A 26,606-nucleotide genomic window follows, 5' to 3' on the forward strand; every position below is an offset into this window, starting at 1 on the left:
AGCCATATTTCTAATGGATGCCTGGTACACTCTGCAATGAAGTAAATGAAAGTTCCTAGCCATTATTTGAGGAAATACTGTGTTATTAAAATGTTTTTATACAAATGAAGACCTTTCCCCTGATAAATGCCTGACTCCACAGGTGTCAGACTGGTGGCCCGTGGGCCAGATCTGGCCTGCCACATCATTTTATGTGGCCCGCAAAAGCAAATAATTTGCATCGACTTCATGTTTCTAAAAAAGATATCAAAATTGCAAATTGTCTTTACTTGTAATAACATTGAAATATTATAAGCATTTTTTGTTAAAAGAAATGTAATAATAGTTGAAATGTTTTTGACATGTTTTTAGAGGCTTCTGATTTCAAAACTATTATCTATCATTTGGTTGTGTATATGTAATTATATGAGATGGTAATTCTTATTTATGAGTTCCCAATCAGTCACTGATGGTGTAGTGGTACACAGCGTGGGTTCAGTTCCCACTCAGTGACGGTGTGAATGTGGGTGCGAATGGTTGTCTGTGTCTATATGTGTCCTGCGACTGACTGGCGACCAGTTCAGGGTGTAGTCCGCCTTGCACCCGAAGTCAGCTGAGATAGGCTCCAGCGCCCCGTGACCCCAACCAGGATAAGCGGTGTTGAAAATGGATGGATGAAATGGAGTTCCCAATCAAAACGGCTCTCAGAAGGAAGTCATAAGTACGATGTGGACAGTGACAAAAATGAGTTTGCCACCCCTGCCTTACTCCTAATAGGTTCCCAGTACTCGCTGAGTAACTCAACTTCCATTGCCACTCTATGATAAAAATACAGAATATATTTTTCGAAAATCGTAGTTTATGTAGATGTGGCCTTATGGGTTACTTTAAATTGAAACCCATGAATAGAAAGACTCCTATAATTTCAGACATAATTATCTAATATTTAGGGAAGTCTGTATGCAAACCTTTTGTATTGCGCCGACCCGAGTCACAAAATTGGTGCGAAAATAGGAAGCCGGGGAACAGTATGAGGTGTTGAGGCTTTCTCAAGACGCCCCGCTGTGGTTAATGAATCCCACCAGGAGTTCAAGTCATGTACTGAATTAGAGATGGTCAAGTGATCCGGTCCTTGGTACTCATGATGCAAGGTGTTCTCGTCTCCTCCGCAGAAAATCACCACGACAGGGGCCTTGATGAGGATGATGAAAGACGCTGAAATGCCCGTCTGGCTTATGCTTGACATTCTGTGCGATGTAATTACCTGAGACTCTTTTTTTTTTTATGCCCCATATCTGGGCCTGGAATTTATAGCATTGGGACTGCATTGCAGTTGTTGTGTAAAACAGGAGCTAAAATGAATGAAATTTCAAGTGTCAGATTTATTCGGAAAGAGAATATCTGTTTCATTTATGTTATGTTGGACATCTATAACCACGGCAAGAAGATATTAACAAAACTCCTAGTGGCATGTGAGTTAAGTGTGTGTTTACTGGGGGTAATATTTCCCCACATGCCACAGGCTTCATAAACCATTCCAAAGTATTGCTTATGAAATTAACAGTATGCATATCTGCTGGCACTTGTTGCATCGCCAAACGGGCTGGCAAAAAGTTTCCGGAATACTAATGAGACACTCCGAGTCACTGTTGATATTCACGACTCCTGTCCAAACTCATCACACGCTGTGATGTTATTATTATTATGCAGGTCATGTATTGTGTAATGGGGAGTTTTGGTACCCACGTGTGGCGGGTGAATAATCACAATCACATGCAGCAGAACCTCAAAAGTCAAGTGCCCAAAAAGGTCTTTTTTCATTATTCTTTGGTGAGGGTACTATTAATCAGTGCCCACGTAGGTCTTTTATATTTACAAGTTGTTGACCAATCTAAAGAGTTGAAAACGCCATGTTAATGGCTCAACAAACATGCCATTTTGTTGGTTTCCTGAAAAGTGATGGTTTTGGAGATGCGAGGATTCTGCCCAACATCAGCGAATATACAATTTAGTCTTACCAAGCAAGTGCTAACGTAAATAGCATGTAGCTGAAAGGATAATGGCTAATGAACATAAAAGCCTTCCATCAAAGTTTTCATTTTATTTTTAATCCACCACTATTCACGTGGGAAAGGGAGAGAACCCAGCTTCGAATAGCAGAAAAAAATTACGCCACACTAAAATATTTTATAATCATCTATATTAATAGCTTAAACTGCAAGTATACCACAGACTATGATTTCAAAACACTTAAATATCATTTCAAACTCATCTTCCAAATTGACCATCAATAAATGGTCTTTACATGTGTATGGTGGTTCAGAATGTTAAAATGTTACTTTAAACATTTCCTTTAGCGTCTGTAAAAGGTGAGCGAGAATGGTTGACCAGTTCAGGCTGTAGTCCCGCCGTACGCCTGAAGACAGCTGGGATAGGCTATAGCCGGCAATTCTGAACAGGATAAGCGAAAGCGGAAATGGATGGATTCCCTATGGAAAAAAGGTCAACATGTCATGGTTGGGCTTACACCAAACCTGCACCAAATTCAATTCAAGGAGAGGTGTAATGGCTTCCCTGACAATCAATATACTGTAATTGTTGAACTGCATTCATTTACTGAGGTGTCTATTGTATCCCTTAAGGGGAAACCAAAGAGGGTTGTCTAAGCAGTGTCCTGCAGTGCATTCCCATTGCAATACACACCCCAGCAAGTGTAATGCATCATAATGACAGCATCTCACAGCCTCCTCGTGACGTCCAGCCCACCGTGCACCAGTGCAAACAAGGCACCGTATACATGTCATGTTGTCCTCTCTGTACTGCCCCTGGAAAGTGGGATGTCGATGGAGCGGAAATAGAGATGTGCCTCTAATGAACGAGGCCATGCAGAAATTAATCCCCCTTTAACTGATTTAAATGGCCGTTGTTCCCAAGAGAACGCCGGGATTAGCATATGCTAACTCTCCATAGTTAGTCCACTTTATTCTCAGTCAGTACGGGAGCCACACTATTGGTTTCTGTATACAGAATCAATGAATTTATCATGCTCTTATTGAGGTGTGTTGTGTACAGCAGCAAATGAGGGACACACTGGCTCTCATATTGCAACCTACGACCGCCCCCCAGTGCTTCTTATGTGTACTGCTTGTTGATTTTATGCATGTCCATGAGCAGATATGGAGATTAAGTTCCCTCAATAGCTGGCAGGAAGCCCCTTGGTATTCATTGGTTAAACATTTACATGAAGCTTAATTGATGAAGTCGTATATTAGAAAATAGCTACACCATAATTTATTATAGCTACATAACATAACAACTGGCCTTCCTGTGTGGAGTTTGCATGTGGGGGTGGGGGGTGGGGTGGGGGGGGGGGGGGGGGCGCTCCGGCTTCTTCCCTAATTCCAAAAACAAGCATGTTAGGTTATTTTAAGACTCTCAATAGTCCATAATTTTGATTGTTGTTGTTTGTCTATACATTGGAAACCTGCTATTTGCAGGGATAGGGACCGCATCCATTATAATTGCACTGGGGGGAAAAAAACGTTTTGAACCCAAAAACTACTTGAATAAAAAGGAAAAAATAAAAAATGGAAAAACAATTTACAAAATCTGCAAAAAGGTGAATACGTGGGTGCTGTATGCAGGGGTCCACTGTCTGCCCAGTCCATGGGGAAGTTTGGACTTGCCCAAACTCAGCCTTGATAGACGCAAGCTCACCCGTAACCCTATTCAGAATAAGCAGTATATAAAATAGATGGACTGGTACTATATAGGATTCATGTCACATGCAGTCTTCATCATGGTTAATGCGGCATCAAAACTTCAGATGCAGGATACCAAAATGATAATGCTCGGTTTTGATTGACACTGTCCCACAGGTTTTCATTTAACAATTGCAGCAGTGTAGAAGTGCATCACATCATTAAGAGAAACATTGTGTTTAGTTAATTTAGCTGCATTTACTGCAAACTGGTAGAATGTTTTATAACTCAGGGCCATTTAAAGGGATCATGTCCAGTACGATGCAAAATGTATGAAAAATGATGATGAAACAATGGAACATAACATGACATAATATTACATAGCCAATTCTTGCTCAAATCATCTCGATGAGTAAAAACGAATGTAACAGACATACACTATGCATTTTTTTACAATTTGAAATGGTTCCCAGGTGTTTTAACATTTCGATGTCACGTTTTCATCCAAATGATATCAGAAGCTATCATCTTTCATTTTTCAACATGAAGCACATAGTTACTCAGATGTTTATATTTCAAATTAAAGATATATTTTTCCATACTATGAGACTCAATTTATTAGTGAATGAAGACCATATCACATGTTGTTGTTTTTGAAAACAGTTCCGCTAAAGTGCTATTTTAGAATTGCATGGCAGCCCAAATAATATGCTCTTGCGCGCCAGTATTGTGGACGCTAAAAACATGGAGATTATGTGATGAAGATATGCATCATTTCAATATGAATGACTGAGTGTGTGTCGAGCATGGCATCATCTAATCCTGGCGGGGTATAATCCCAGATGAAGCATCCCGCAGACTGCTGATTGATAAAAGGCCCCGGTGCGCCGGCACATGCCAGAACATGCGCTCTGCCTCGCAAAGCCTCAATGAAGCCTCCAGAAAAGCCTTTTTTTCAATGAGCATCTGGCCAGTTGACACGTGTGTTCGACCCCCGTGTGTACAAGAGGCTTTGGTCTGTGTGGCAAAGAGATTGTTTTCATATGAGCGCACGTGTTTTCTGAAGCACCGGAAGTTCATGGAGATTTTTTTCCATCTTTTGCACGCATAAGCACAACACAACACGTGTGAAGACAATGCACTGCATTCATTTTGGGGAATAAATACTTGATCTTGTAAGGGACCATTTTGGTTATTCTTCATAGGCATTTCTCTTGTTGTTTTTGAAAAAAATTATTATACTCAATACAATTTCCAAAAACCATTCATTGAGGATGACTGACTAACAGTGGGCCAGTAACATTATTCTTCTTGAGGGTGAACTGTACCATTGATACCATGAATGACTCAAATGGTGAAAATTAACTTCTGTAATCTACTGTAGATCTGTAACCAGATTCTCACCAAAATCGCTCCTCTTGCCAGCTATTCCTGATAACCACCACCTTGAACCAGAGGAATAAACAGAATAACTAGAAATAATCCACAGTCGAAAAGGAACGCTGTGCCACGCACGGCCACGTGCACACGTTATACGTGCCATACAGAAAAGCTAGATGGATACTTAATTGATTCCGCCACTGAAAATGAATGGTCTCATACATAATGAATGTGATGACTCCTCTCACCAGTTATTCTAGCCCCCACCTTGCACAATGGAAATAAACAGAACAATGATAAATAATCGACAGTCATGAATTTCTTGCGGTGTTGGGTCATGCACAGGCATACTGTATACAGTGGTGCCTTGAGATACAAGTGACCCGGCTGAGGAGTTTTCCGAGATACAAGCCGTCTTTCAGCTGTTTTTTGCTTTCATTTGTGAGCAGAAATTTGAGATACAAGCCCTGTATTGTGGCAGTGAACTCAACTCAGCTCACGGACCAACAAGCAGCAGTTACACATGGTGTCTTTAAAACAACTACATGACTTTGCCTTTAAACCCGCTAGCTTAATGCTAACAGATAACCGATAGGAAACACCATAGACTGGCTAACGAATACCACCTATGTGGCGGTGTCATCACGCTTTAAGGGCACCGTGCCGCCAGCATTTAACATATAAACTTTAATTATTTTATTATCATTATTGTATTTCTACAGAAGAACCATATTCATTCAAAAGGGCTGTATACATTGATGATGGTGTATTATTCTTATTCTAATTCATATTGTTATTCTTCCATAATTCTTTTTCTTTTTCTTATTCTTATACTTGCCCAAATTTGTTTTAAGTTGTGTTGTGTCAAAATGGACCTTGAAACCTCCGCTACATAATTCTCAGACCAGGGCAGAATTGTCATCAGATCTTCTGATCTTTTGCCGTACTGCAAAGCAAGAACCCTATTTATTGATTATTAAGATGTTTGGCGTATCTGAAGTCCTTTTATATCCCTCCCTGTTTGTTCGACATCTCCCCTGAGGACTATACAAAACATTAAACAGTCTGTAACTGTTTTCTGTTTCACATTTAGGTAAGAATTAAGCGAACTGCCCGTGGCTAAAAGGTACTGCGCTTGTTTATGCAAAGGGCAATGCAGCTGGGGATTTATTGTGCTGCGGAGGCCACAATTTGAGGAAATACTGCATTTCTACATTCATAGAGAGGTTCTTTTCATGCTTGACAGAAATTGATTTTTAGTGCAGCTGTCTGACGTGAACAGGCGTGAGTTGCTGTTCATTGTAATCGCCTTGTGGAAACTAATGCTGAACTCAGTCAGCGTGAGTTCATCTCTTTGCTCTAAATTATTACTGTTTTTGGTTTTTTTTCTCATCATCGTTAATCCCCTGCAAAGTTCTTTTTTTATTTGACAAAAAGGATTCCAGGCAAAGTCGATAGGACATTGAATTACGAGGGTTGATGAAAGGTGAAACTGTTTGGGTGTTTGGGATTATAAATCTTGTAACAAAATGAAAAAAAAAAGGATATATAATATGAGATGATATTTGGCTGAGAGGGACACGATCTCTCAGAGGTCTAGCAGTTGTACCTGTGTTTTATTTGTTGGCATTGACCGTCCATCTCCTTTCGATCTTTTACATTAGATGAGGGCTCGTGCTTCTTTGTTGATTGCTTTTTAAGCTTTGAAAACATTCATCCGTGGATTCCCTAAGAATCAATCTTGACTGAAGGAGAGCAAAATTCCCCTGGAAACCATGATACCGCCAAAGCTGCTCGTGTACCGACACACCCTCAGCGAGGTTAACTCGGAGAAGCTCCAGGAGACACCTCGGCGGAAGAAGTCTTGTGGCGATCTTTTCCAGAACGGATACCGAGTGAAGCAGGGCCACCATGCACTGGAGGAGCAGGAAAGGCGGACGGGAGCGTACCATTCGTTCCGCCGCTGTTTGCGCCTCCTCACCAACTGGGGTAAAAATATGATTTTGAGGGGTATTCTTTTGAAGGTGTTTTAAATCCAAGCCTTCCTTATCAGGACGCTCTTGAAATTGGTTTGTCTTTGTTGTTACTATTGACAGGGGCCTAAATTTACTAAAGGTTTGCACTTATGAAAACGGGCACAGAAAATGTTTCGAGTTTCTAAATGATCAAAGGGCTGACTTGGAGCCAGTCATAAGAAGGAGGTCTTCCATATTATGGATGACAAACCTCATTTCAGCTCTACATTTCCTTGTGTCTGGATCATTCCAGCGCACTGTGACAACTGGTGCCAGCCTCTCCCAGCGCAGTTTTTCAGCTGTGCTGTCTGTGCAGCTGTGTTTAAAACACAATGGTACGCAGGATGGGCACATACATCCAATCGCCACTCACTCAGGATGAGTTCAATCAAACATGGCTTTGACACGATTGCTGGCTTCTCTGAAACTATCATAGCAATAGATTTCTTTTTGTAACTCAATAGTATGTTTGTTTGCCTCTTCCACTAACACTTCCAATTCCATCATTTCAAAGTCATTTTGCGCATGCAGTACCCTCCCAAATTTTCAATGGTGAAAACCATCAGAGCGACCTAAATCACAAAACGCTCTTTTAAATATGGCAGTTTCCCCCACTTTTACTTCTGTTGCAAACAGGCGCACCCTGTTAGTGAGTTAACACGCAATTTAGTGCCCTCTTTTTAGGATCTTAGCAAAAGACAACAGTATTAGTAAATCATGCGCAACAAACCCACCACAGAGCACACAATTTGTTAGAGCGAACATGTAATTTAGCACATGCTATTTGGGATCTTGGTAAATCACCACATTTATGAGACAGACGCTAAATTACAGAAACTTGAGTTTTTGTCATTGCTCGTGGGCAGAGAATGGCGGTAAAGTTTGATGACTCGTCATAAAACACAAAACTCTAATATCTCAACTCCATACGTCAGTAGACCCACAAAAAAAGTCTCAAAAGCCGTCCCTAAAAAGACACAGGAAGTCTACCATTTTGTCGGGCATTTTGGGCTAATTTTGGCCCTTTTCAGTGGTCCTTTAAAAACTAACAAATTTGATCCACATTATACTAGAGAGATGGGCGATGCTGAATTGCGGAATTTTTTGTTTTGTTTTTGTCATTCCGTGTTGGTGGAACATGCAGAAAAGTTTGACGATTGCTCGTGATGCTATGATGGCCTTCGAACTCTGTATACTCTCATCGAGTCCTCCGCTTGAGGGCCCTTTCATCACTGCTTGCAGCTTTAATTGTTATCATTGCAAAATGTGTTCCTCGATAAGCTTCTGGGCCTGTCTTGAAATTTTGCTGTTAATTTTTTGAGATACACTTTTTCCTATTTCGCACATAGTGTCGAACACAATCGCACACTGTTATCGTGGGATTACTCATGTTATTAAAATGCCAACGAGATAGGCGTTGCATCATAATCCCTCGACGAGTTGCTCTGTGGTTCAAGATCAGGGCTCATGAGAACTAAGCCATTTGAAGATCCAGAAAGGTATTAAGGTATCGTCGAAAGTGTAGCGAAGTGTCAACAGTCTTTTGTGCTTGTATTCCCCCCATGGTTTTGATGTGTTATTGGAAAAGCTACATCTTGTATTCTCTTTTTATGCTTTAACTTCAATTTCCCCTTCTCTCTGTCTCACAGGTTTAAGATTCCTGAGAGCGCTAAGATTGATACAGTTCTCGGAAATCTTACAGTTTCTGAATATCTTGAAAACAAGGTAACATTCTCCTCACAAGCGCATCCAACTTTCACTGCATATTCATTCAGTCACACTCCCATCTTGTGATGATATTGTTCCAAAGTATTAAAGCCATGTTATATGTTTCAGTAGATAATAATGGGTTTCATGCGGCGATAGAAATAATCATAGTATTCAGTAATATTGCAGTTCAGAGAGACTATGATTATAAAAGACATGTTAATTATTGGTCTCTGATGAAGGCTGACATAGTTATGCAAACAAAGATTTGCAGTGCATGTTTGTAATATATATCATCAATTCACGCTTTCTGATGTCATTATTTATTATAATGTTTTTTTTTATCATTTTCAGTATTGTTTTCTCATTTTATGAGTCTAAATCTGCTCATAAATGTCTCTAATGTTTAATTACAGTATATGTTGAATGTAAAAAATGATAGCAATGGAGTCGATGAGTCTGAGGCTCGACAGGGTTTAGTAGGATTTCACTGTAAATAGTAGACATTTGACATTTGTGGGGTTACTTGGAACAGTTATTCAATAAGTTAGTTTAAGTATAAGTAAATTAACTTAATGAAAATAGTATATGTTAACCTAAAGTATTAAAAAAACAATTATCTTTTTTTTTTTAGGGGGTGGGGGGGGGGGGGGGGATACATTGTTGTCAATGTAGCGTGTTAAAAAAATGCCCACCCTGTTTGAGGAGTTGTTAAGGAATGGGCATTTGTTTACATTTCCTTGATCAACTGTTGTAAAAATGAATTTGTCAATGTATTGGTAGTTATATTATTATTATTATTACAAGTCCTCGATTTACGAACAAGTTCCGTTCCTACGCTGGCGACGTAACACGAATTTCCGCGTAAGTCGGATTTCACCATTAAAGTCGTAATTTACAGCGAAATACTTCTGTTACGGGTATTGTCCCACGTGATTGTGACAGCAAGCTCAGTGTGTGCGGGCATGTGCGTCAATGTGTGAGTGAGACGGGATTGTGAAGGAGGAAGGAGTGCGTGCAGCTGCGAGTGTGTACAGTAGCAAGTGTAGTGACGGCGACCGGGGAAGAGTAGCGAGTAGCAGGAAAGGTTAACAATTCGTATAAAGAAATTAAAATTAAAAAAATAAGATGCTGTACTTACCATTACTGTTGAGAGTGTGGAAAAAAAGGAGGTCGAAAAAGGCAAAGATACTCCCGCCGTACAAACACAGACAAGCACTATGCACTAGCTAAGCAGAAACACTATGGTGCTGGGACAAAATGGCGGACGAGGCACGGGCGTCGTAAAGTTGAAACATCGTAGGTCGAGTGCGTCGTAACTCGAGGACTTACTATATTATTATTATTATTATTATATTAATCTGTGCAGCACGACTGGTTAGAGCGTCAGCCTCACAGTTCTGAGGACCCGGGTTCAATCCCGGCCCCACCTGTGTGGAGTTTGCATGTTCTCCCCGTGCCTGCGTGGGTTTTCTCCGGGCACTCCGGTTTCCTCCCACATCCCAAAAACATGCATGAATTGGAGACTCGAAATTGCCCGTAGGTGTGACTGTGAGTGTGAATGTGAATTTGTTTGTGTGTGCCCTGCGATTGGCTGGCAACCAGTTCAGGGTGTACCCCGCCTCCTGCCCGATGACAGCTGGGATTGGCTCCAGCGCGCCCGCGACCCTAGTGAGGAGAAGCGGCTCAGAAAATGGATGGATGGATGGACAGCAAACTAGTTGTGACTAAATCAACAGCTTGGTTGTAGCCAAGTAGTGCATTGCTTTTTGCCTCAATTGCTTCAAAACACGATGACTCAATAATAATAACAATCAATGAATGGATGGTTGAATTTTAGTGCAGTCATGCATATCCCCTGTACTGTAGCTATTTCCTGTTAATGTCTTATAAGTTGTTTTTTTTTGTGGTTCTTCTTCTTGTCAGCAATTCCATCAAGCTGGTGAACCTGTGTTCCATCTTCATAAGCACATGGCTCACCGCTGCAGGATTCATACATTTGGTAAGTGGACAGAAATTACATCCAGTACGGTCCGATGATTAATTAACGCTGTTACCCATCCATGCATAATGATACGTGTCACATAATATTTTAACAAGTTTGACCTCAAGACCTTTCTCACCTGGTTACTATTATAATTTATATATGGGAATAAAAATAACACATTGACAAAATTGTGTATTTTATTTCACTAGATTTCATTCAATGATAGCTTAGTTTTTCATTTCCTAAATTCATATACTGTCACATTATACAAACAGTCAACTAGTTGTTCCTCTATTTGTTACCTTTCGGTCGGTTCATTGTTTTTTATGCTGAAACTATAGGATTAACAGGACTGAAAGTAACAGTAATACGTTTTTACCATAGACTTTGCGAACACTTTATATGAAATATAGACATGACATTTACTCTCATAGTATACGGACAGGACTGTGGCGGGTTTTTAACCCCCACCCCAAGTCATTGTTGAAATATCATCAAATATATGGAAAAAATAAAGTGAACTTACCTTTGGCCTTCCCATGGCCTGCAGAGAACCTAAATGATATGACTTTCCGTGAACCGTCTGACTTTTGTGAGTTTTTCAGAGGGTAGCAATGTGTAAGGGTAACAGGACTGAGCGGAAACCCAGGAACATGACCCATGTGTGAATTTAAACTAAGTTTTTTTTATTATTATTCGTTTTTTTTTTTTTTTAAATAAAATATAGTTAAAGTATGTTTGAGATACGGAGAAACAAAAATATGTAAAAAAAAAAAAAAAAAAAAAAAAAAAAAAACATTTCTAAAGGATTCAAATTTTAGGAAGCTAAGATTAATTTTTTACAATGTATTTATTACAAATTCACTCAAATCAATGTGAAGGACACTTTGCTTAATCGAAAAATTTATTTTGCAGTTAATATTCAGCATGCATTTATCCATTTTATTTCCTGTGGACACAAATGGCACCAAAATATTTTTCAACAGGACAGAGCAGCAATAACCGGTTTTACCACTAGATGGTAGTCTAAGCTCAGCGCAGTGAAAACTCCTTTCCCCAACGAAAGATGAAAGCTGGCCCATCCCCAATTTGAAGTAATCGACTTGATTAGATGGCTTTGTGCTCAGAGAATGTGTTTACAAATACTCTCCCTGCTTCTTTCATCCAAGGTGGAAAACTCAGGGGATCCTTGGGAAAACTTCCAAAACTCCCAGTCGCTCTCCTACTGGGAATGTGTCTACTTACTGATGGTGACCATGTCCACAGTGGGCTACGGGGATGTCTATGCAAAAACCACCTTGGGGCGCCTGTTCATGGTCTTCTTCATCCTCGGTGGTTTGGTAAAATCTGACATTTATTTTTTCCTACCTTGTACTCCCATTTATTCCCTCCCCCCAACATTTTACCTTAAAACCTGTCTGCCCCTATCAATATGCAGCATAGACTTGATTATGATGTAAATGAAATGATGCTAAGGTAATGATACTTTGCTAACACTCCAATACAAGAAAATGTTTGTGTAGTTGTATCCTCCCCTTTAGCCTCTTGTCTCTTGTGTACCGTAATTACTGTGTGCTCCTTTGTCCCCTTCCCTTAATGTATGATCACATTTCGCTATTGTATAATGATATCGTTAATATTCACAGTTGCGGTTTCAGGACACCCTCCCTCTTGTGTCCCTTCCCACAATTCCAACAAACACAGGGGCAGGGAGATGAGGCTTAGGCCACCCTGACTGTTACCACAGCAACAGCAGCCTCCCGTCGAGTTTTTCCTATTCCTGTCAGGCCACCTTAATGCTATCGATGAAGGAGAAGTTTGTTGAGGTCATGTTAGGGATGTGTTAAAAATGTTCCAAGGCTTTTGAGATCTTTATACGTTTAGTGGAACTCTCAAAGTTAGCTCTTTGATGCTGGTTGATGCTAATTCAGTTTCCCATTGGGAATAATGTAAAGTGAATTAATTCCAGTTCCAGGCTGGCTTTGTTAAATGGACAGGTAATAAGTCACATTGCAAACTTTCATACAAGTATAAAGAGAGGGATAACTACTACATAATACAGCTAAAACAAAGTAAAAGTACTCACCATGTGAAGACGCCTGACAGACACATCTTGAGCTTTGTGACTGTCGTATGTCGTGACCGTTGTAAACCGAGCACCGACTGTAGCATTTGGTGTGTAATAAGCAGCAACACCATGCATGTACACAATCATGAACCCATGTTCCATAAACGACTGCGTTCGATAGTTAAATTTTTCAACAAAAACAAAAAAAACCTTCACATAAATAACGCGCTTGCACAAAATGACGTAACATCACACATGGGCAAACAAAGGTGTACACTCGCACTTTACACAAACTCTTCAGGTCAAAAAACTCACCTTTTGGCAATCTGGCAAGGAACGGCAAGTTTAATTGTAGAGCACAATTGTTTTCCAACTACATAAAATTACAAGAAGGCAAATAAAATTGTTCTATCAAACATAAAAATAATAATTAATTAATTAAATTAAAAGCTATGCTATTAGGTTGAAAAGATTGCAGTCGCGAGAGTTCCGATTTCTAGCTTCAAAAATTTGAGGAAAAACATAAAAGTGTACTTTGTAGTGCTTCCTCCACAAGCAGAAGCAGAGCGCATAGAATAATTTTACACACATTAATAAATGCTAGGGAATAGAGGCAAATTGTAATGGCAAAGGAAGCTATATGGATGATTAATTTTAATAAACGCATCGGGAGAGAGGGAAAAACATTCTTTCAGTTTTACTTTTGACTGTGCATGAGGTGCATTCAAAGACTGCAGACAAACCGGGATATCTCCAACATAGACAAAAAAAACCCCACACAATTAATTGCCTGAAGCAAAAACAACAACACTACTATTGCACAAGATGTCTCCAAAGTAATACTTTTATTGCTTTGGCCTGACCACAAAAACAGCATAGATGACTTTTTCAGTGATTAACAGAGGATAGGGTCCTAAAAAAATATATATTGCGAATTTGTAAAAACGGAACTGTAAATGTGTGTAACTGCTTAATAAATATCGGGATGTATCACAGAATAATTTCGTTGTATTATGATCTTATGAGGATCAAATATTATATCGTGAGTTCCTATGTGATTTTGCCCTCCTCTGTTGTTACAAACAAGAGAGATCTCGCCAGACAACTGTCACCACACGCAGTGATGGCCCGCAGCTGTCTGAATGTATCCTGTGGTGTGGCCATGGTGATAGCTTGTGTATTATTATTTTTTTCCCCTTCAGCGCTGAGAGCTCTGGAAAGCTTTAGGCTTGCACCTTAAGCTGCTTTCTATCATCAGCCCGGCCTGAATAATGACTCCAGGCTGGTGATGGTTTAAAAGCCAGGGTTCGTATCAAGCTCCCCTGGAAATGTTTAACTGAAAATTTCCACGCAAATGAGCATAGCATCAGTGAGGGTTCGGCAAAATGCATTCAGCTCATTCCCCAAGCCCCGACAAATGAGTGTCAATGTGTTTTGCAGCTGCGGGGCATCAGGAGGGCCTATTCAAATCAACCTGCCCGATTGTCTGTGTTTGTTGGACAAAACATGGCACATAGGTTTTTATTAACATTCTGCTTTCCTGTAAGAAAAAAATACATTTAATCCATACCTATCACAGTCTCAAAGTAAACCTGCTGTGATAAAATTGCCCTCCAAACCAAAATGAACACATTTAGGCCCCTCTAACTCTCTCACGTCTCTATAGACGCATAGAGAGTTTTACTGGATTTCTAAAGCAGTCATATTTCTCTCATTTTGAGAAATGTGGGTTCACGCACTCCCCATTGCTCTCTCTCTAGTCTCTTTTTTAGCCTCTGCTTCTGTCTTCTATCTTCTCCTTAGGCCATGTTTGCCAGCTACGTCCCTGAAATCATAGAGTTAATAGGAAACCGCAAGAAATATGGTGGTTCCTATAGTGCAGTTAATGGGAGAAAGTAAGTATTCCAGACGGTTCTGCTGTTGTTCTGTGTGCGGTGGAACCCTCTCTGCATGCCTTTTTTTCTATTTTTTCTGTTCCATGCATGTAGGCCATGTTTGCTCGCTACGTGCCAGAAATTGCTGCTCTCATCCTTAATCGGAAGAAATACGGAGGGAGTTATAACTCGACACGAGGCCGAAAGTAAGTTGGAACGCAGACAAGGTGTGGTTGTGTGACTCAAGAGCGCCCCCCCCCCCCCCCCCCGTCCCCCCGTCCCCACCCCCACCCCACCCCCCACTCCCCTTTCACTTAAAGTGTAATAGTCCCTGGGGGGTGTTATTTCACTTTTAAAAGCATTTAAAACAATTTTGACAACAAGTCACACTGCGTGACTGGAGACCTCGGCCATTAAGACTCACATCGTCATGCATCTTTATGCTTATCTTCTTCTTCTACTTTTTCTTCTTCTTCACTCTTTCTCACTCTGAGCCCATGTGAGGGGGGGCTACACCGAAAAGAGCATTATGAGGAAAAAAGTCACAGTTATGTGATAAAAGTTTGACATGTTACACGAATAAAATTGTCATATTATAAGAGAACAGGAGCGAGAGAGAGAGAGAGAAAAAAAACTTGCAATCTAGCAAGAATAAAGGCATCATTTTAACAAGTACATTTCAAATTTCTCTCAGAAGGGAAAATGCGACAGTCTGAGACTAGCATGAATCAAGTAATATCAGTAGCATGTTAAGCCCCGGGACAAATTTACACCCCCAAATTTACACCCCCAAACATTTACATTATACAACAACGATTACAGCGTTCAAACTGATGATGAAGACTCTATAGCTTAATTCAGGCACGTGTTTATGCTTTATTCTTTTAAATTAGGACACTTTTTGCTTTTAAGATTACAACTTTATTTTCCAATGTTTCTTTTCTTTATTTTTATAAAATTCTGACTTTTCCTATTAGTATTACAACTTTGTATTCGCATAATAGTCCAACTTTTTTCTTGCACATTTTAAATATAATGACCATTTAAAACATTTTTAAATTTGTTTCCATTACTATTGTAGTTCATAAAATGTGGTTCTACCAAATTCGTATACCTTCTTTTTTGGTTTTGTTTTGTTGTAATAGTACTCTATTTTTTACATCTTTCTTCTCTTACATTATTACTTCCGTTTTGACATGAAATTACTGTTTTACATTTCATCTTTATTTTTATATTTGAGATTTTTTTAAGATGACTGTTTTGTCTATAGCATCATGACATTTCTAGCGAAATTAAAACTACTTTTTTCTCGCAATAAAAAAAATTTTTCACATAAAATTGATTGATTAGAATTTTATTTTGACTTTGCTCTCATAAAATATATTTTTTTAATGAACTTTGCAAATTTGGGTATTCTTTTGTCGTCATAAAATTGTTAATATTTTGTCTTAAAATTAAGCTGCAACGATATTCTGGTGAGTTCGTGTATTTTTTCTCGTAATATCGTACGGGACAGGGACCTAACCCTGCCGCTAATCGGGAAAAAGTGTGAGTGAATGACACCACCCTAATAATTTGGCCTTTTTAAAAATAATTGAATCCCTAAATATACCACAAACCGTGATCCCAAACAGTTTGAAATCATTTGACACTCCATTCATCCATCCATTTCCTTTACCGCTTATCCTCACTCGGGTCGAGGGCGTGCTGGAGCCTATCCCAGCTATCTTCGGGCAGGAGGCGGGGTAGACCCTGAACTGGTCGCCAGCCAATCGCAGCATTTAAAACTCATTTTACAATAGATTTTAGATTTTATTTAGAAATTTATTTTTGCGTGTCACCTTCACAACCCGTAAAAATAGCAATTGTTAAGCAATCACAAGACCTCTGTCGTTTGTGAGATTGAGCTTTTTAATAGCCCCTCACCAGAGCAAACACATATGCATGCAGCAAAGAATTGTTTGGTTAACAACCCAGGCTAAACTTAGCTACTGCAGTTCATACACAGATCTTAGTACGGTTGAGCTGCATCACTTCAACATACTGGACTTCATTGACACCAATTGCTACTTTCCTATTAGCAAGGGCCTTGGTGCCATTTTCTGGCATCTTTGAACATTTTACAAAGAGCACAAAAACTCTTAATAGATGAAAATTTCAGCAGATAGCTGAGGATAGGTTGTATGGAAAAAAATCCCTGAAGAGGTGAATTTCTGAATAGCGTACCACGAATAGCGAGGTTTATTGTATTCTTGTAATATTCTGACTTTTTTTTGCGTAATATTATAACATTTTTCCTCCCAATATGAAATGATTATTCTCATTGTTATTTCTTTTCAGTGTGGCCCTTAAGTCATTTGTATCCTGTGCTTTTTCTTTCATTTCCCTTCCTTGAAACAATGTTTAATTTGGATTTGGACAATTGAGTTTTCATGACTACTACTTTTAATCTTGTGTTGATTAACTTTTAATCTTGTGCAGTGTTTGGATGTAGCTTGTGTTCAGTTCCAGCTATCAGTACAAGTATTATAATAATGAAAAAGCGAAACATACTGTAAATAGTCATGAAACCCCTACAATTTATCGAAATATAAAAAAATTACTAACATCAGCAAACGCATTTGCATTGGTGGTTGCTTGAGCATCATCAATGATCCATTTCCTCTTCTGATTTCATTTTGCTTGCATGCTTTTGTGGGCTCGCATATTGTTCAGCTGCATAATTTCTGGCATGCTCTCCGCAATGACCCGCAGACTCGTGGCTTCTTCATGTACCGTGAAAAAGCCACCTTCCTGTTGTCTGTCACCGCTCGCCCCATGACATCATCAACGCTTGACACCACTTTGGCCCTGATCTTCAGTCAGCTCCCACACCCTTGAATGCCGGTTCGCCTCGCTCCCATTTGGAGGCTCTCGATTGCTTTTGGCTTGCTTTTTTCCCCCCTCCTTTTCTTTATGCCCTGCTTGGTTCTCAGTGCTTGACCGGTTCCTCTGTTTGTCTGCTGGTGGTTGATTCTCACAGCTGAGAAACCTCACGTGACGCTGTACACAGTGCTCATTGTACAGTGTTGTGCTCCTTCTCCTTATGGCTCAAACCTTATTGATATTCAGCACGTAGATTGTTCCCATTTCTTTGGCATCCTCCGTGATGCTGTCTCGTCTTCTCTTTTCAAATCTGTTCGATTGGGAAAAATAATTCAGCGAGTCAGATGATAGAATAGAAAGAGGCCCGAGGAAAGAAAGAAAAGCCTTTGTTCGACGGCGTTTGCCTGTCAGTGGCACAAGATTGATGAAATGTTATGTTTGGCGAGGAACTTCAGCCCGGACTCACAAATGGGTGCTGAGAGAAGCTCTTGTCAAAACCCAGGATACTTTCTCCCACGCACTTTATTTTCTCCTTGCGCTTTCATTCTGGAGTGAACATGTGGTAGCAATCATGATATCAACCCAAAACAAAGACATACAGCGGCATGAACACGTACAGTAGATACAGTTTGTGTGCGTTTAGTGTTTACATATTATGCACAAAGCCAAGTTTCGGCCGCCATTGATATTCACTGAAAGAAGCTCTCAAGGAAATAAGATTTAGGAGATTACAAGTACCTGACTGATTACAGAGCTGAGGTTACGATACACTGGGAACTATTAAAGAAAGTTGCTCTAATTGAATCTTTCTTGAAGGGCACTGTCAGTTGAAACCACAAAACGTGAGAGGAAGCCACACAGGGATTTCTGTCTTTCATCCTCGCGGTACCCTGCGCAGCGTAGTGAACACCCGCCAGCTGAGTGACAGCGCTCGGCTTTTGTGTGTTGATAAAATAATGGCGAGCGCGACGTTGAGTTGGCGCCGCCGCTTTCGGGGCGGATCTGTGTTTTCCATTATGGTTTCCATTAGGGCCAAGTTCAGTTTGAAAAGGGGTTGGCAAAGAATCTGGTTCCAAACCCTGCGACATGTACCTTTTGGAAGGATTTTGTCAGAGTCAACAACGCTGAGCTAAAATAATATTGAAATTGTTCAGGAAGTAAAAAATGTTTTTCCCCCATTTAGTTTGCTTTGGCTACCTTCACTATGCACCTGTGGACTGTCATTTATCAGGGACATTTATATTTTTTCTCAGGTTGCAAATGTCCGTGTGGGTGAATAAATCTAGTATTTGTTCCAATAGTGGCCTCCACACTAATAGATGCAGTGCCCCCTTTAATGTGTGTGTTGTCCACTTGAATAAATAAATGCTGCATCTCAAATGGATGCCTACTTTTTGCCCCTTAAGGAAAAAAGATCAAGTAATTACCTGAACTGTGACATCTGATATCATTGTGTGTGGCAGTAAACATTAGTAGGCTACTACTACACCCTCGCTGCTTGCACAGTAGATGTGGCATCTGTAAAGCTGATGTTTACGCGGAATTTCATGAGAAAGTTTTGCTGTATGCAGCATGGAGTTATTCCATTCTGAAATGTTCCAATTGTTTTATATATGAATTCAATAATAATATGCATCATTAGGATAATAGTATGGATTAAACAACGTACATTATCTTGCAATATATGGCTATATTATATGTTATTTTAATTAAGCAATGTTGTCTTTTTTAAAAACGGATTAAAAGTAAATGTTTTTAAACATTATTATAACATTTATTTGTACATAATAATGCAATAATAATGGCCTGCCATTGGGTGGCAACAAGTCCTGGCTGGGAAATTAGAATTAATACAATATATATTATTTCAACGGAGTGTTATAAAATGTAAAATATTGTTGATTATTATAAAAATGCATTTTTACATTTGTGGAGAAAGAAACGCCATACTTCTAAACGATGCCTGTCAAACGGCAGTTGGGTAAATAAACGCCCCCGGCCATACGGAGGGAAAATGCAGCTCCAAATAAGCATTTAATCAGCCACTTGCCACTTGCCAATGCAAACATGTTGCACCTAAGCTAAGGATTAGAGCAGTAGCGAGTTTTTGTGCCTGTTGCGGATGTTTGAGCTCTCCTGATTTTCATTTTCAAATCATCCCTGACCACATCCCGGGATGTTGCCCTTACTGCATGTTCTGTGTGCATGCTCTGTACTGCCTGCTTGCCTTCTACGTGATTGGATCAAATTTGTGTTCATTTTTGTTTTTAACTGATGTGACTATATTATTATATAAAATGGAGTACAGCTGTATACTTTAGTCATGCTAACTGAATGTGGTTTTTGATCATGATAGGCTGTAAATAGTGGTAGATATTCATTTGCTAGTGTACAGTATCTTTTTTCACTGTGACTTTTTTACAAGGGAGGATTTTGGTGTTGGGAACCTCCGAGTTTTCTAATTTGTTATTGTTTTCCACAGAAAATGGAATGCATCCAACCGTTGCCATTGTTAAACCTTTATTAACTGTGCAGACAATTTTTAAGTACAATTTGAACTGTCATCAGGGTGTCTTCGTAATTGGTGGTCTGCATTCCGTACGTCTTATTATTAGCAACTTATTGTAGTCATACAGTATACAGTCCACTCCAAAAGTATTGGAACGGCAAGGTCGGTGCCTTTGTTTTTGCATCCAAAGGAATTGACCTTGCCGTTCCAATACTTTTGGAGGGGACTGTATCTGATAACATCTGCATACAAAGCAAGTACTGCCCAATGGTCATCACCTTGGAGAAGGACATAGAGTCACTGAAAGCATGAGGGAAAACATGACCGATGTTTCCCGTCCACTTGTGCCAAACGCCGCTAGCTGTCCACACATGTCAGCTCATCAGACCTGACGGCCCTTCTTCTTTGCTAAGCCATCACAGCTGCCTGTTAGATTCTTTTAAAGGGCATCTGGGAAGACCATCACACACCACAACGTCCATTACCGGACGCTCCCATCAATCTGGACCGCGGCTCTCGACCCACATCAACTTGTATTTCCACGAGCTGATTTCACTCGATACAATTTAATTCGCCAACTATTCAAGTTTCCTCCTGTCGTATGCGAGCTTAGCGATGAATCTAAAGAAATCTGTCACGACAAATCTGTGGCCGTGAAAAGGAACATAAATGGTGAACACTGAAACCACAGTTAATTTAATGAAAGAGTAACTTTATCCTCCTGGTCGTGAGTGCAGAGGTTTTCTGTGCCAGGCCAAAACTAAAGTGTCTCAATTGTCTCCTGGCACGTCTCGCTAAGTCGCGGATGAGGCCCGTCGTCATTATGAGATATCGTTACACATGTCCATCGGGTAATTAGTGTGTCTGCCAACCGTCTGCACTAATCTGTGTCAGTAGAAGGGCACATTTTGGTGCCAATGTTGGCAACAGAACGCCATCATACTCAAATTTAACACAGGACTTCACCATAGAACTACATAGTAATATCTCATCATTGCCTTACAGTAGTTAAAACATCTGAGGCGCAAACTGTTTATTTGAAAGTAATCACTCCAAGGGGAACACCATGCGGAGAGAGTTTACACCACCACCAGTACTTTTGGCTACTAATATTTTCTTGTGCCAAATATTTAGGATGTTACACCCATTTCAAACATGTATTCATTAGAGGGCAGAAAGTGAAGTCATAAAAGTGAAGGAAATTATGTTTGACGTGTCTTTTAATCACAATTTAATGTCTTTTCTCTTATATAATTCAAACTCTGCTTTCGTAACATTACAACTTCCTTCTTTATTCTCGTAGGAGTGGGATTTCCCTACCCCGCAACACTAACATATCTTGTAAAATTATGGCTTAATCATCCTAAAATTTAGACATCATATATGGCAGTTTTAGCCAGAATGTTACAAGAAAGACAAATTTTCTGGCAAAAAATGACAAGCAAATTGTGGCAGAAAGTCACAATTTTATAAATATATATATTTTTGTCATAAAATGACAGCTTTAATCTCATAATATTAGGACTTAATTCTTGTGGGGAAAAAAATTCAGATTATGAAATTTCGTAAAATATTATGATACAAATATTTTCTTAGAATGTCTTTTTTATTTTAGCTTTATGACTTAATTATTGTAATCTTTAGACATTGCAAAGAAAATGTCTTACACTCTGGCAACAATTTTGTCATAAAATTAAAGCTTAAATCATTCCGACTTTTTAAAATATGTATTGTGTATATATATATATATATATATATATATATATATAATTTATATGTCCTAACATTTGTTAGTTAGCGGGCTACTTCCTGGTTAGTGAAGGATGAAGACTTTTTCCCTTACTTCAATTTTAGATTTCGGTTAGAGTTCTTAATCCTATGCCTTTCTTACATCAATTCCTCACTTTATCTTGACTCACGTACTTGTTCCCGGAAATCGTTGTGGTACAGTCCAGTAAGTTTTTGTGTGTGATTCTGCTAACAAAGCTGGCCATATACCGTGCAAATTCAGATCGTTTTCAGCCCGATTCTGGTAGAGCGACTCATTTTGCGGGGGCCGTGTGCAAGGCGAAACAAGTAACGTTTGGCCTCTCCCGACTGAATTTCTCAGCGCAATGCAAGGCACAATTGCTAAGGGAAACATTTCTTTTTTTGTTAGCACTTTTATCATTAGCATTCCGAGACCACAGACGGGCGGAAACGTCGTTATCTTCTCGATTTGTTTTGACAGTTGACAAAAAGCAAGCTTCTGGCATCTACAGAACATTAGTAGAACAGCAAAACGTGAACATACATTGTGAGAAGTCAAGTCCTGTCTCTCTTCAGTTGGTAACTTTGACTTTCCATCGCCGGCTATTCACTCAAACAGTGTGAGTTGGAATTGAACCAAACAGACAACAATGACAACAAATACCCAACCAACATGGTGACGATCACACAGAATAAGAATTAGGCGACGACCACACCCTTTCATCAGTGTTGCTTTTGTTTGGCTGTATAGCTGACATTTGCACTTGATCACCATAGCCTGCAGTGCGTACATCCACGCACGGACCTTTGCTCAAACATCATTCCCGTCTAACGTGCTGCCGCAATCACCGCCTGACAGATCCCTCCGCCACCGACTCTTTCCAAGTTCTTGTCAAAGGGTCCTGTTTAGACTGTGTGTCAAGTGGAGGCCTCCCAAATCTCTTTGAACATCTTTTGCAGCGTTGTGCAGAAGAGTACGATCATATTGATGTGCATGTCTTTGTCAACATCTATTCGGCTCACACAGGGGCGGTTTGGCCGGAGGGATGACTTTTATATTGAGAACGGATGACGGGCCGACCGCTGCGGGCCGCGTGATTATAACTTAGATTTGCTAAAGTGGCTCACAGTTGAGTGTTTGATTGCGCTCGTCCTGCAGGTTTGAACCACTTTTCATGACACGGGGGGAAAATATTCACTTTAATTGCAAAAACGACATAATTCAGTTATGTGTTTGCTTTGAAAAGACATTTCTTGACTTTTTTTTGTGCTTTGGTTTTGGCTTATGATGTTTGGGAGACATGCCAGTGTCTGCAATGATTTATGTTGCCCACTCAAAATGATTTCTTCCCCTCCTTTCAGGCATATTGTGGTCTGTGGTCATATTACCCTCGAAAGTGTCTCCAACTTCCTCAAAGACTTCCTACACAAGGACAGGGATGATGTCAATGTAGAAATTGTTTTTCTCCATAAGTAAGTTAATTTATTTGTACTCACTATCTTTAAAATGCAACATGTACCAAAATTATGCATTCACGTATTCACAAATCTTCCCTTGTGTGCCAGTATTTCCCCTAATCTTGAGCTGGAAGCCTTGTTCAAACGTCATTTTACACAAGTAGAGTTCTACCAGGGATCTGTCCTCAACCCTCACGACCTGGCTCGAGTCAAGGTACATTCCATTTTAGCACTTTTTATCAGTTGAAATGTACTATACGGTGGCCGACTGGTTAGAGCGTCAGCCTCACAGTTCTGAGGACCTGGGTTCAATCCCCGGTCCCGCCTCTGTGGAGTTTGTATGTTCTCCCCGTGCCTGCGTGGGTTTTCTCCGGGCACTCCGGTTTCCTCCCACATCCCAAAAACTTGCATTAATTGGAGACTCTAAATTGCCCGTAGGTGTGACTGTGAGTGCAAACGGTTGTTTGTTTGTATGTGCCCTGCGATTGGCTGGCAACCAGTTCAGGGTGTACCCCGCCTCCTGCCCGATGACAGCTGGGATGGGCTCCAGCACGCCCGCGACCCTGGTGAGGAGAAGCGGCTCAGAAAATGGATGGATGGATGATCACAACTTTAAATTGTGGCCACGAAAAGTGACAGATGACGTGGTCAAAGAAATGTAATAGAGTAGTGTGGAACCGGCTGACATATCGATAATAAGTCAATGTCATATATTGTGAGTATAGATGATGTGCTTACAAAGAAAAATGTGTTTGGATATGGAACCCATAACAATATATGTATTCTCATAAAATTATGACATAAAATGAGGACTTTATTTTCAGAAAATTGTGACTTTTTCTCACAATTTTGAATCTTTTTTCCTCACATTTTTACAACCTTATTATTGTAATGCTTTGACTTTGTTCTGAAAATACAGTTATAAAATAATTGTTATTCTCATAAAATGGTGATAATTTATCATACTGTAAATTTCTTCTTGTAAAATCATGACTTTTCTAAAAACAAATTGGTACTTTTATTCTTCTGATATTTTGACTTGACCCGCCTGAAATTCTGAGTTTACTCTTGTAATATTACGACTTAATTATGGTAAAACAGTGAATTTATTCTGTGACTGTGTTTCTGCTAAAATTATTACCTTATTCGTGTAATATTCTGACTTTACTTTTATTTTATTGATATTCTTGCCAATTTTGATTCATTTTTATATTTGTAATATTTTGGCTTTACACGTAAAAATATGACTTATTTCTCAGAATAGTAAAACTTGTTTATGTATTCATTTTATGAGAATAAAGTCAAACTGTTAAAAGAAAAATATTATAAAATTGTAAAATATATATATATATATATATATAAAAAGATGTTAACATTTATTCTTGCAAAAAGACAAAAATAATAATCGTAATAGCCTGACTGTTTATTGTTACTATCAAGTATTAATGTTACATTTTGTAAAATATAATTTTTGTGCCTAACTTGCAAAGGCACCCATTGAGGTATGGGTTGCATACATCTATAAACACATTGACATGAACGTTGATAAAAATGCCTCACTTGAGGATATACACTTTTTAAAATCCATTCCAGAAAAATCCCAAAACAGATTGCATGACTAATCTCTATGTGAATATCTGAAGAACAGAGAGAAAAGCGGAACCATGTTGAAAGGCAGCTATGGTACATTAGATTTTTGAGGGCATGCCTGCCATCACTGACACTTGCAAGTCATGACTCATATGTTTCGACCCTACTCTCATGGATAGATCGAGTCAGCAGATGCCTGTCTCATCCTGGCCAATAAATACTGCGCAGATCCTGATGCTGAAGATGCCTCCAACATCATGAGGTATCACATCATCCAGACCTGATCACCCGTTGTTGTTTTTGTTAGTGTTTGAGTGTGTTATTTCATCTTATTTCCCCCCTCTAGGGTTATTTCAATCAAGAACTACCATCCCAAGATCAGAATAATAACACAGATGCTTCAATATCACAATAAGGTGAGATGTTCTTGACGCCCAAAGATGTGGCGTCCGCTGCACGAGATCAATAAACACAACCAGCAACCGTCAGCAAGCCTCGCTATGGACACCGATGTGTTAACCCAGTCATTGCAATTCCACAAGGCTCATTTAAAAAAAATAGTGAAAGAGGTTTTAGTAGTAGAGGAAACATTAGTCGAGATAGTTCATGTTTCAGAGGATTGGTCCGCAATGACTGCGCTTTCCCCTCGCCTAGTGCTTTGCATTCTCAACTTGCTCTCTGCTACCTGTTCAAGAGTCATGTTTGCACCTTCTACAACTTTCATTAAAAAAATTAAAACATAATAATTGTGGTGGTAGTAGAGGAAACATTAGTAATGATAGTTCATGTTTCAGAGGGTTAGGCTACATGGCTGTACTCTCTCCTCTCCTACTTCTCTGCTTTCTCTACTTGCTCTTCCTTACCGGCGCTACAGGTAAATAAAATACTTGACACATGTATCCCGGTGGTGTAGTTTAGGGAACCCCGTGCACAATCGACATTGTCCCAGATTATCGCACTACTGGTCACTTTCGTTGAAGTCTCGGCGCCCTTTGACTATTGCTATATTAGTCATTCAAACTGCTCTAATTGCTAGAGGACTCTGCATCTTTTTGCACATCCATCCATTCATTTTCTGAGCCGCTTCTCCTCACTAGGGTCGCGGGGGTGCTGGAGCCTATCCCAGCTGTCATCGGGCAGGAGGCGGGGTACACCCTGAACTGGTTGCCAGCCAATCGCAGGGCACATAGAAACAAACAACCATTCGCACTCACAGTCATGCCTACGGGCAATTTAGAGTCTCCAATTAATACTTGTTTTTGGGATGTGGGAGGAAACCGGAGTGGTGCTAGGGCCCACTCAATGCTACCTGCAGCTTTAATGAACACTCAGAGCCCAAGCACCAGGAAGTGCGAAGGACCTTTTGAAGTCACAATTTTGGGGGGCCTCGACAAATGTCTCCAAAATGCTGACATTTTCACAAATACATACATCCTTGTGAAAATGTATGGGTTTTTTAAAAGATCAAAGAGAGAACCTCTGAGAAATTCACTCAGTTGCTGGCCTTGGAAAGTTACCCAAAATTTGTCCCTGGCCCCAGTTTCACTGATCGACATGAAATTGGGTAGACATGTCCACCTTGGACAGATGAGCGATGCTCGTCTACACCAGTGATGCCCAAAGTGTGGTACGTGTAATCGGCATCATGCCCGACGTTTGACACTGAACATCAGAGTCACTTTTTCATTTATTGATTTTTGTTTGCCAGTTGAAAGTGGAAAAAG

The 26,606-nt window shown here is 39.8% G+C and overlaps 1 protein-coding gene across 14 annotated transcripts in view; it reads left to right on the forward strand.

The window, feature by feature from the left end:
- Positions 1-26,606, forward strand: part of kcnma1a (potassium large conductance calcium-activated channel, subfamily M, alpha member 1a) — a 188,772-nt gene that overhangs the window by 106,244 nt on the left and 55,922 nt on the right. For 10 of the 14 annotated variants that reach the window (XM_061689911.1, XM_061689899.1, XM_061689902.1 and 7 more), the window contains 8 exons: positions 8,725-8,800; positions 10,709-10,784; positions 11,939-12,109; positions 14,641-14,732; positions 23,197-23,307; positions 23,401-23,506; positions 25,062-25,144; positions 25,229-25,298. In XM_061689911.1, coding sequence (XP_061545895.1) covers positions 8,725-8,800; positions 10,709-10,784; positions 11,939-12,109; positions 14,641-14,732; positions 23,197-23,307; positions 23,401-23,506; positions 25,062-25,144; positions 25,229-25,298 — 785 coding nt within the window. Of the gene's footprint in view, positions 1-6,628; positions 7,050-8,724; positions 8,801-10,708; positions 10,785-11,938; positions 12,110-14,640; positions 14,733-14,825; positions 14,918-23,196; positions 23,308-23,400; positions 23,507-25,061; positions 25,145-25,228; positions 25,299-26,606 lie in introns of those variants that run through there. The other 4 variants (XM_061689900.1, XM_061689909.1, XM_061689913.1 and 1 more) reach the window with 2 other exon arrangements.

The sequence above is a fragment of the Phycodurus eques genome, chromosome 11, assembly GCF_024500275.1.
Source record: "Phycodurus eques isolate BA_2022a chromosome 11, UOR_Pequ_1.1, whole genome shotgun sequence".
In the NCBI taxonomy this organism is placed as follows: Eukaryota; Metazoa; Chordata; class Actinopteri; order Syngnathiformes; family Syngnathidae; genus Phycodurus; species Phycodurus eques.